At 40.3% G+C, this 12339-nt stretch overlaps 1 protein-coding gene across 1 annotated transcript; it reads left to right on the top strand.

Annotated features, from left to right (window-relative positions):
• The first annotated feature begins 1096 nt into the window (after nucleotides 1-1096).
• Nucleotides 1097-11547, top strand: rab18a (RAB18A, member RAS oncogene family). The gene is made up of 7 exons (XM_062441774.1): nucleotides 1097-1289; nucleotides 3905-3960; nucleotides 6338-6399; nucleotides 6696-6768; nucleotides 7331-7449; nucleotides 8754-8820; nucleotides 9573-11547. The coding sequence occupies exons 1-7, from the start codon at nucleotides 1222-1224 to the stop codon at nucleotides 9740-9742; spliced, it is 615 nt and encodes a 204-aa protein (XP_062297758.1). The 5' UTR covers nucleotides 1097-1221; the 3' UTR covers nucleotides 9743-11547.
• Nucleotides 11548-12339: the final 792 nt, after the last annotated feature.

Here is a 12339-nt window from a genome sequence, read left to right as displayed (position 1 = left end):
AACCTGTGTGTTTCACTCTGTGACTTCACTGAGACATAAACCCACTGTGAACAATTTTAAGTTATTGTTTTTTTAATTAAATATGCACAGGTGTGGCTCCTAAATCATTGTATCATAGTAGGCTATAAAGGAGAAATGCCGTACTTCAATGTTTTAAGGATACTTTCTAGAGAACCTTAGGAGCAGTTATCTCAATATACATACATGTATGTGTATACACACCACTCACATGTACACATATAGCTGAGTTCACAATACACTAAAACATATGGAGCATGACATCCAGTTTACTGATAGGGGCTTATACAGAGGAGGACTGAGCATTGAGCTATATTCAACTGGAGTAAAAATCTTAGCTAACATGCTAATAGTATAGTATAATATACAGTCACTGGCCACTGTAGGTGGTAATTCTGCTTTATGTTTATTATTGAGGTCATAGTGGGTGATGGTGTATTAGGGTGCATTATATTGAATGGTGTTCCTAATATTTTGTCCACACCATTAACATACATGAGGGGGGCACAATATTAAGAACTCCAGTCATTATAATGCATGCTATTACACCACCATCACCCACTATGGCCTCAATAATAATAACATGGCAGAACTGTTGTATTGGATTGAATTAGATTGCACAGGTGTACATAATGAAATGGCCCGTGAGTGTAAGTATACAGTATATAATAATTAAAAAGGGTAAAATAAGTTTAGTTTTTTATCAGTTTGTGCTGATAATGTGTAAAATAGTAAATGTTTTGCAAAGATTTTTTGCTATCATTTCACTTACTACATGTTATTACCAATCTCCTACTCATTATATAACTTATGATAACTATAATAATATATAATGGAAATAAGTGTATGACTACATTTACCACGTATATCAATACTGTGGAAATAATTTTATGAATATACAGATTATTTATCTTATGTTACGAGTTGTGTCTTTATGTGTGTTTTCTTGTGTTATCAACAAGATAAACTAATTAGATATTCGAGTACAAATTCCAACCGGATGTGCCAAATAGTCAAACAGGATATGGTTGGAGAAAACGTCATACCGGATATGGTTGGAGTGAGACTTCTCACCAGAAAAAACGCTGTCAAACTATCTTTGCTGTAGCTGTAAACAAGAGCGCACGTTCTTCAGAAACGTCGTTTTAAAACAGTGTTTTGCATTTATCTAAAGAGTGAGACATCTCATTGTAAAGGAAGAAAATGGAAGATGACACACTAACGACGTTGAAAATATTGATAATAGGAGAAAGCGGTGTTGGAAAGTCCAGGTAAGCTAAAGTTATCGTGAAGAAAAATGATGTCGTGGCTTACTGCTAACTGCTAACCTAGCAGCTAACCGCTCATTGCTGCGTTTAAAAACTACACCAGCTATTTAAAATAACAAAAGTGTGGTGCTCCTCTTCGTTATTACAAAACAGGTCGCGCTGTCTGTCTTATATAACCTAATGTAAAGGTTGAAATGTGCTAGTTGTCTGGCTAACCTCAGCTAGCTGACATTAGCTGTGTGTGTGTGTGTGTGTGTGTGTGTGTGTGTGTGTGTGTGTGTGACATCATCCCTGTTGCTTGAAGATGTTGCAATCCAGAGTCCAGTTGCTGCCCAGACTTGATGGCGTGGACAGTTATTTAAGACTATTACACTCACTGGACACTTCATTAGATACATCTGTGCTATGTAATTCAATCCAATGCAACAGTTCTTTCATAGATGCTACTTTAATGAAGCTTATACATTTTCAGTTTTTGTTAACATTGTCCAAAAAAGTGATAATTCTACTCTATGTTTATTACTGAGATAGTACTAAGTGGTGGTTGCGTACTGAAGGGCATTATAATCACTGGTGTTTCTTCATACCTCATGTATGTTAATGGAGTGGACAAAATAGTAGAAACACCATTCAATATAATGCACCCTAGTACACTACCATCACCCACTACGACCTCAAAGTAGAATTATCACCTTCCTGACAATGTCATCAAAAACTGAAAATGCTTAAACTTGAAAAAAGTAAGATTTATGGAAGGGCTGTTGTATTGGATTGCATTACATAGCGTTATGTGATGAGTAGTAAAAAAATACATTAAAAAAACCCTAAACACCACTTTCTAATCATGGACCATAACATTTTAAGATCAGGTGGTTCAAGCAATAGATTGATTGAAGACATCAGTCAATCAATCAAAGTCCCGTCCTCTACAGTTGCCATTATATGGTAATCATAGGTGCTTGTTAATAACCACTAATGCACCTAATAATTAAAGGCCCAGTATAAAGTTTTTTACCAAGATTAGTCTGGCAGTCTGTAGTCTGTGCCACTGCCAACAATGAGCTTGGTCAGTTTTTCGATTGTGGTCTAGACTGCATGAAAGAATCCTGATCGCTGGCCTGAGCCATCAACCATCACATTTCAAACTATGGCACCTAGTGCAGCGTGTCTTCCAGAGCTGTAGCACGGTACATAGATAATGAGCTGCCCCAAAGCGTTGCGGTGAGCCTTTTAAAAAAGAACTGTCTGGCCAAAATAATCATCTTTCAATGCAGGCTGATGATCAAGCCCCAGGTTCTCAAAGTAACAAGCCGTAACATGAACCATGAAAGGGTAAAAGGCCTTTTTGTGTAGTAATCACAAGACTGGGCTCTTCAGCATGATCAGCAAGATATTGAATGTGGTGTAAAGTGGATATGTGGTTATCCTATATTTAAGATCAGCTGATCTTCAGCCCAGAAGGATGTAAACAATCTCAGATGTTTACACTAATTCACGCTCTTTACATCAGCTTATGTCAGCGCTAAATGTTTAACTTTTATTCCCCGTGTTGTTCTATTCAATTTTTTTGGCATTATGCTTGTTTAGACAATTTATTGATTATGACACACTGCTGTAATTTAGATCTTGGGTGCGTGCCTGTTTCAGCTGATGGGCAGACTTGCTTTTTTTCTGGCAGTGCTGGTCGTTTGCTTACTGTGATTGCAAGTCCGCACGGACCAAACACAGATTGAGTTCATGCCAACATCATAACATAGACCTGGGTTTGCTCATATTTCCATATTTCCAGAAAACAGACGCGCTTGTGGCCAGCTGCACTGTACGCTTCCTGCTTGTGCACCACCGAGGCCAAGGAGTGGCGTTTCCAGAAAGCAATTTTGTATTATTATTAAATAGGCTTTTGCTTAATACAATAAACTAGTTCAGACTATGATTAGTTTCAAATGTCACTGTTTGAATCATCTCGAGCCAGTCGTGCTATCACCGAGTCCACCGATTAGCCTCTTTTTTTGTTGGAATCGCGTACAGATATTTAATTTGTTTCCCCGCAATCTGTAGAGGCCCTCAACTCATCAAAAAAATCTGCCTGGCTAGGAATACACAGGTTTCATTTTACCTGGACAAATGACCTACACTGAATACATTTGTAACTTGGCTGTCTCTGAACGTAGCTCATCAGCTGCATGGACCTCAAACAATAAACAGTCATTGCTCCAGCATCCCTTCTAATGGCCCATGAGGAAAAATAAGAGAGTTGCACTTTTGGTCAAGGAAAAGTGGTGAGCTTATCCACATCATCAGCATCGTGATTAAGGCATTTGCACTTGATTAGTCATAGTTAAGTAATGAACCCTGGCCCCTCCTGTCCACAATCAAACAATATGCCAGCGATGCATGTGGAGGACAAAGGGATCAATAGGAAGAGATAGAGATTACAGTATTAGATGAAGTCTGCTGTCATTGGTTAGGTTATGTCAGCAATGTAAAAGGAAACCTGATCCCACACCAAAAAGCACTTTAAGTAGAATCAAATAGCTGGAGGGGAAAAAAGCCATTCTGCTGAGTGTGTTAGTGATTCATGTGTCTCAATCTCATTATATCCTTCTTCCTGTCAACAGCCTGCTCTTAAGATTCACAGATGACACCTTTGACCCAGAACAATCAGCAACAATCGGTGAGTAACACATGGGAGCTCAAAAAAAAAGGCAGAGTGTACAACATGTGCTGGTCAGTCATCAGTAGAGTCATCTTAAAATTTTACTGGTAGTGAAAATAATATTGAACATTCACCCAGAACCAGAGGTTAATACAAACAAGGATCTTAAATTTGAATAATTAAGAGTGACATATCTCACTCTCTTCTCATGTCATTGGATTAATAATGATTCACACATATGCAAATGAAAATAAACAACAATCACTATCACATTCATAAAACTGATACATGATACTGTTTTGAATTGAATTCCTAGTGTGTAGTCTGTATTTGAGGCTGCTGGCAGATGCCGAACAACAAAATCCACACAATGACACAACCTCTAGTTATCTGCTCCAGCATCAGAATTGGCCCAATCACCACGCTGGCTTGGTTGTGTCTATTGCACACCCCAGTGTTTCTTGCAAATAATTCAAAACAGAAAATTAACAGGGTTTTTTTAATAGTGAAATCAAAGTCAAATCGAGGTCAGCGCACAGATATCTGGCCTGTTAGAACGTCTACTACTGACAGGAGCTTTGAAGCACTTTCACAAGCTTGAAGTAAAACTCACCGCGATACCACACAGCCACAAACCTCACAGCCGCAGAGCTATTTGATTTATTATAAACTCAACGAGGAGTGTGAAAATCATCTCAAAGCGGACCGAAATGGTGAATTTTATAAGGGGGGGGGGAGTTTCTTCCAGATTCAGGCACATCTGTAAATTTATATTAGATCAAGGACACACACCATCTATTTTCCGAGGCGTCCTTGGTGCTGTTACTATCCTAAGAGGTTTACGTTCGTTTAACAACTCAAAATTCATCAATCCTGTTTATGAGTCCACGTGTATTTTCTATCCCATGAAGAAGCTAGTACCTCACAATGCTGCCTTTTGTTAAAAACAACCGAAAAAGAACAGATTCCAAGAAAGGTCGGAGCCTTAAAAACACTTCTCTTTTTTTTATTGTTTCAAGGTCAAAGCGTGGATCGCTACTGTTTTGCTTGGCCAGCTGGGATTTCTTTTGCCAAACAGATGTCTTCATTTGAGTAGAGGCTCATTTATTAACCAAAATCCCTTCAGATTCAATTAAAATCACTTTGAATCTATTGTCAGTCTTTATCGATCAGAATATCATCATTCTCATCACCTGAAGCAGTTCACTGAGCTTATAGTTTATCGTACATTATCACATTAGCTTATAGGATATTGATCTAAAAGTAGTTACATAACAGTAATCACTGTAAGGCTCATAACACTTTTTATTGATGAATTTAGCTGCCAGTAAATAGTTGGAATAGTAATAATTTTAAAAGGTATTGAAGAGACAACACAGAGCAACTCTAGCGTGTTGTGGTGTTCTCAGCATATTTCTATCATCAGAGATCAGCCCAGCCTTGACTTCCAGCAGTAGTGGCATTTGTTGTGTTGTTGATATTACAAACAGACACCGCATGTTCTCTGGGAAACGTCTGAAATTTTTTAGTAAATTAAAACAGGAGGGACCGGTCCAGGTCCAGGGAAATGTTTAGTGTTAACTCATCTCCCCGCGTGCATCTGGCAACCGTATACAAGCAACCCCCACCGGACTCGAGGAAAGAGCTTAAGCCGTTGCGATCGACTTGTGCGAACAGGCTGTATATTTGTGTGCAGAAGCGTGCATGCGTGGCACACACAGCGTGTGTCATCTATCCTCAGCCTGTCTCGTCTGTCTTCACGTCCCCCTTTTTCTTCTCCTCCGTTTTGGCTCCGAGCTGAACTCTTCCACCTCAGTCCCAGATGTAAAAACAAGCCCATCACAAGTGTACATTTCCCTGGTAAATCTGTCGGTGAAGGCAGATATGTCATCCAGTCACAACCAGACACAGCTCAAAAGCAATAGAGGAGATTTACTTGTTAAAGGTGAAGGGGGACAGTATTGTTATTTTGATGTAAATGTCTGCTCTTTTGGGACGTTTAGGGGTGAATAATGGCTTTCTGAGCCATTTCACAGGTGCTGGATTTAGTGTTTTTTGGGGGGTTTTTCTTCATAAAGACCTGTATTGGTTTCAGTTTAGGCCTTAAACCATCCTTTTTAGTGGTGGATATGAATACACAATTACACCATAATTTAAATACAGGACATAGGATGGGCACGATGCCAACGTCTGGATAGCTGGGGTTAGCACAAGTTCAGGGACATTGTGTGGTATGTATGTTTTGACAATTCATCATCAATAATTATAGTCTGTCACCATGATATAATATTCTTGGCAGTAATTGGTGAAACCTGTAGGAATCATCATATTGCGAATGCAGCAGGATGAGGTAATCACGACAGCTGGAGTGATCGACTGCTTTTTCATTGTCTAGGTGTTGACTTCAAGGTGAAGACCATTACGGTGGACGGTAACAAGGCAAAGCTTGCAATATGGGTAAGTAACTCCACAATGATCACAATACTTCAGTAACACTCATATAAATGCAACATGTGGCTCTTGTCTGTCAGTCGAAGGGGATCAAACTCCTGTGAGTACAGTCTTGCAGTTCTCTCTAGTGGCCAGAAGATGGTGCTAACGTAACATCATTTCTGTCTAAACACGCCTTGAGAACCAGAAGAGTTGCTCTTGTTGTTTATGTCAGTCTGCCCTGTTTTCCCCAGTTTGAGCCACTAGTTTTTTTTCCCTCTTGAATGTGTCTAAATAGTGCTGATCCCGTTTTTGTTTTGCAGGACACTGCAGGACAGGAGCGCTTCCGTACCCTGACGCCTAGTTACTACCGTGGCGCCCAGGGAGTCATCCTCGGTAAGCCAAGCTGTTGCTGCCATCATTGCTCAAGCACCTGTGTCCCTGTGTGTGTGTGTGTGTGTGTGTATGTGTGTGTGTGTGTGTGTGTGTGTATGTGTGTGTGTGTGTGTGCCCTCTCCACTTCAGAGTCAGGCCCCTGGTTGTAAAGAGAGTGATGGCTTTTCATCCTGTGACCCACACACACGCACACACGCTGGCCTCTCTCTCTCTCTTTCTCTCTCTCTCTCTCTCTCTCTCTCTCTTTCTTTCTTTCTGGAAGTTAGTTTATACCCTTAAGTCAGACTCCTCATATGGACATGCATGTACAGTATGCATATGCGCACACACACACAGGAACTAAGTTAAAACTCTTAAACAGACTTCCTCTGCAGCCCATGCTTTTTGACCACTCTAATGATATATAGAAACAGAAGGCGCCTTGCTGTAGCACTGGGATTATGAGTGTCCAGTGTGATTCTGTCAGAAGACTGCAATCCCTTTGTTTTCATGTGTTTGTTACTTGATATTGTATCATTTCAGCTTTGATGCTGAGCATGTCTTATTCATTTGGTTTACGTAGTGTATGATGTCACACGGCGAGAGACCTTCACCAAGCTCGACAACTGGCTGAATGAACTGGAGACATACTGTACAAGGAATGACCTCGTGAAAATGCTCGTCGGAAACAAAATTGATAAGGTTAGTGTGTTTGTGGTATGAAATGTTTGCCACTCCGTTAAAACAAGGTCTTGGTTAGAGATTAGCAACACATTAAGATGTATTATTATTTTCAAGTTGTCAAGCACATGGTACAACTTAATATATAAAGGGCAGTGTTTGTGGCCTTGGCTTAAGTTCTTATGACCAAAAACATTCCTAGTCATCCGGCAATCATTTAATGTTGAATTGAATAAAAATATCTTACATTACAACAGTTTTCTATATCTTGATGTGCGTTTAACTTTCCCAAAAACACCCACAGAACAGGAAAATAAGTTGCCAGAAATAAGTATGTTTGAAAAAAGCCAACTCACAGCCAGTTGACAAATTACTCAACTAAATGACCATGACAGACCCACTTTCATATGTTTGGCAGGGCATCCTTTACCAGGATACCAGAATGAGTCAGTGTGGATAAAAATAGGGGTGGGAGAAAAAATGAAAATCAGTAATTAAAAAAAAAAAAAAAAATCACAATATGGAGCTCCTTGGTAGCTGAGTGGTTAAGGTGCATGCACATAATGACTTTGCTGCAGGGCATTCCCCTCTCACTCTCCCTGTTTCCTGCCACCCACTGTCAAATAAAGGCAAAAAAAAGCCCAACAATTAAAAAAATAAAAAATCACAATATTACAACATATCGTGATATTTCCACGTTATCGATACAGCCAGCTCAGAATTGATTCAGCTACTTTGACTTTCATTATGGACGCTCTCAGCAGACTGGTGATGGTCAGGTGGATTGCAATTCTAGGTGACAACAGAAAAGAAATGTCAGTACGTAGCTGCAGTTGTTCATCATGTTAATGTTTAGCTTACTGTCATCATCCCTCAGCCCAGAATAGCTCGTTAACTCATTGTATAGCAGTGAGGAATCGGCAGGTTGTGTGTTGTGTTTACTGTCACAGAAAAGGATAATAGCACTACATCACCTGTCTGTCTCTGCGATACTAATGTACTGTTAATAAACACTGCACATTATCTGTTTTTTCTCAGCTACAGATATTGTGATATATTTCTTTGCGATATATTGTGTATCACAGAATCGCCTTTGTTGTGATATATCGTTCTGTGGGGAAAATATTGTGATAGTATCGTCAGATCATCTTTGATTCCAACCCCTACTTTAAAAAAATGTCCACTAAGTAGAGCATTATGAATTTATTGTGTCCTGTTCTTTGTCTGTGAAAATCACTTTTCCTCTCCGCCCTGTGACGACCACAGTAGCTGACAGCTCCGCCCGGCAGACCTCCAATAAGCCATTACCTCTCCTTTTGTTTTAGGAAAACCACGAACTAGACCGGGCCGAAGGACTGAAGTTTGCAAGAAAACATTCCATGCTTTTTATAGGTAAGTCAGGAGGATTCCCCACTCTCAAAGACCTGCTGGGCATGAGTTACAGCAGACTACTACACAGGGGAAACAGCCTTTGAAATAACTCTCATACTTGCTGAGGAATGCTTGCATAGTACTATTTATAAAACAGGCTTCATATATCATCTTCCATGTGCTCTTGTTTTTCCCCTGTACTTTTTATTTTTCAACAAAGATCTACTTAAGGTAGCAGTTGAAGTGACTCGCGCTTCAAGTTAACCACCCGGTTTTTATCTCCATCAAATCCTGAAAAATGTTTGTTGAAATGGAAACATTTCTAAGGCAGTTCCAGATATTATAAACTCTGATTTGGCTTCCTAAATGAGATTTATTTCTTCATCCTATGATTATTATAATGTTACTGGATCAAGTTGTGGAGCGGGTATTGCCTATATCCCCTAATAACCTCTGAAGGTCTACTATTAGTGTCTGGATTTGACAGTTATTGTTGAGACATTTTCCACCACTTGCCGCTCCAGTCTGGGAGCCCAACAGATGATGACATCAAGGTGCAGACATTAACAGTTGTTGTAGCTGTGTCTCATCTTTCTTTCTCCTCTTTTTTTTTTTTTGGTCCCTTCTCTCTTGTCACCTTCCTCATTTCTGCACTTCATTTTTCATTTTTTTTCTCTTATTTTTCTGACCTGCTTTTTTCTATTTCACCTTGTGTCACCGTTCCTTCATTCCTCTCCTCTCTACTGCTACTCCTGTTAACTCTGTCCTCTCAGAGGCGAGCGCTAAGACCAGGGACGGAGTTCAGTGCGCGTTCGAGGAGCTGGTGGAGAAGATCATCCAGACTCCAGGATTATGGCAGAGCGAGAACCACGGACGAGGAGTGCAGCTCTCCGACGAAGACGCGGGACCCGGAAGCTGCGGTGGCTACTGCTCTCTGATCTAGACGCTGACACATACACACACCATCAAACACACACACACACTTAAACACACACACACACTTAAACACAAGCGTACACACTCACTTGAAAGAACAGCCTCCCTCTTCAGACATGAAGGCAGTGGAGGCTTTGCTGTGTCCCCTCCGGTGAGCTGTAAGGGTCGACCGTCCCCACTCTGTACCTGTGTTCACACAGACACTACTTTTTGCACACTTTGTAAAAAAAACCCTAAAAAAACGACAACGCTGCGCTAAAACGCAATAGCAGCTAAGCCTTCCTCTTAATGACATTTGAGCAACTTTCTCTCTCTCTTTGTTTTGTTTTTGAGTTACAGTTTTGTGCAGTTTTGGGACCTTGGTCAAAGTAATAACCATTTCTCAGTTTATACTCTGCAATTTAATTTTAACAAGGCAGTGAAGTCCAATAGTGTCAACCAAAGTTTGTCAGGCATATGGCTAAATCTGTGAAGTATGATAATGAGAATGGAAACAGTTTTGACCAAGGTTTCTTTCTTGTCTCCAGCATGCTTTTATTTTGTGTCCTCGGAGCACCTTGCCTTAGGGAGCACATCTGTATCATTTGCAGGGCTGACTTTTCTCCAGTGTTTGTCTTTCCTCCGCTCTGTCATGCGCTTGATCCTGCCCCCCCCACCCCTCCTCCTTCCTTCCTTCCCCACCCCTCTTAGCACAGCACCTATGGACTGTATGCTGCTTATGGAGAAGCTTATCAAGCCAAGCCATCCTCTATTCCTTCCCACCACACTCAGTTATAAAGGCTTGGATTATGTGTCTCTGTTGTCCACACAACTGCCTCGTTTTGTTGAGACTATAATAGAGTTACCAAGTGTTTGGAATGACGTTTTACTACTTTTATTGACTCCCGACTTCAAACCTTTAGGGTGTTTTTTGAAGAGTGCGTAAATCAAAGAGATTGGCACCAGTGAGCTTTCCACTGGGTGCTGAAGAAGAGGGAGCCTCTTAAAATTGCACGCCTTTTTTGTAATGAGTTGCTTTAATGGAGTGCGACCTACTGGCACCCCCTCACTCAGACAGATAATATCAGTAATATCACTAGTACTGCTGCAGTCTTTCATATAGATCCCTTTGACTGGACAGACACAAAGGGAAAGTGTTCAATATTAAACAGGGCAGTGAGTCATAAGGGTGTTTCCACTAAAATTTTGGAAAATCAAAGAAAAGTCTCCGTGCTCCACATTGCTAATGGATTTCACAGTACTCCTATCTCTGTGTTTGTATCTGAGAAACCGCTATAAATGTACTGTACCCCCCCCCCGATCTCTGACCATGTTTGTAGTATTTGAGTGCTGGCGTACGTTCTGGGAGATGTTAGTACGATCTCGTAACAGAGATGAAGAAAAACGACATGGATGCCACCGTGTGTTATGACAGATGGGAATTTTTTTAATCTATTTTTTTTATTTTGAATTATTATTGCATGGGAAACTCTGCGTGCCATTCTTTTTGTTTGTTTGTCTAATGAATGACCTCGAGAGGCTATTTGCTGTAAACACCTTAACTTATATTTAGCTGAAAATAAAGCATCGCATTACAGGTTTACCATTTGAATCGAATGGTATAATAGAACAAAAAGAAAGAATGCTTTTACTTATTAAACTGGTATAGCTGTCTTTTTTTGTGTTCAGAAATATGTTGGAAAATGTATACTTTGTAAATTGTGTCTATTTTAGGAATTTGGTGGGATAAGTCCTGTATGAATTGTAAAGCTGAATGTATACATATTTCACTACGAACCGCCCTATGTATTAAACTCAATAAAATTCTTTTTTAAGTGAATGTGTCATTGTTAATGTTGTGGAGCTGCTGACATCTGTTACTCGAAGAGCTACTTTGAATAATAATGAGTAATTTCTAGTAATCGTTTCAATGTCCAAGTCTACAGCAGAGATGCCCAATAACACTGTTGTCATGGTTTCCGTGTTGGAAATGTCACTGTTAGGTGAGGGGTTTTTCACTCAGCGCCCTTCACATTCCTCTGTCCTCAGAATAAAGACTGGTGTTTAAACAGTGTCCGAGGAACCCTCAGACCCCAGACGTGTGATCTATCTAAATCATCTTTTTGGCAGGCTTGTCAGGAAACACCACTGCAGCCATAACTCACTCTACCAGTGCTTTAACTGGGATGTGTATAATTCCTGGGCGATTATGAAAGGGTTGGGGTTGGCAGCGAGAGCGAAGACTCTTCCCTTGTAGCGTATCCCTCATCTCCTGCCACAGTCCAGGCAGCCGTCTGGAAATATGTCTCAGTCAAACAACAACGGAGGCATACAGCATAATAATGCCTTCATGTGGTCCAACAATGTGCTGAGCTGTAGTGCTGCTGTTTCCTCATGCCTGAACTGGAAAAATATCAGCTACTCAAGGGGCTGAGATGACAGGTTCTATATTTTTTTAGACTAATTCACAAAGTTAACTGCCACATCATGAGAAATAGTGCAGTAGCCTTCCTAAAAAACCCCTTCAGAAGGACCTCACTGCCCTTTTAAAATTGAATTTAGTTTCTTATTAGGTACACTGTAAATGTCAGAAGTATTTATCCTAATCAAGAATAGGCTCTTTAA

Source organism: Scomber scombrus, chromosome 20 (genome assembly GCF_963691925.1).
Source record: "Scomber scombrus chromosome 20, fScoSco1.1, whole genome shotgun sequence".
Taxonomy (NCBI): Eukaryota; Metazoa; Chordata; class Actinopteri; order Scombriformes; family Scombridae; genus Scomber; species Scomber scombrus.
Note: the sequence above shows the minus strand (reverse complement) of the source record. Positions and strands in the feature narration are given on the sequence as shown.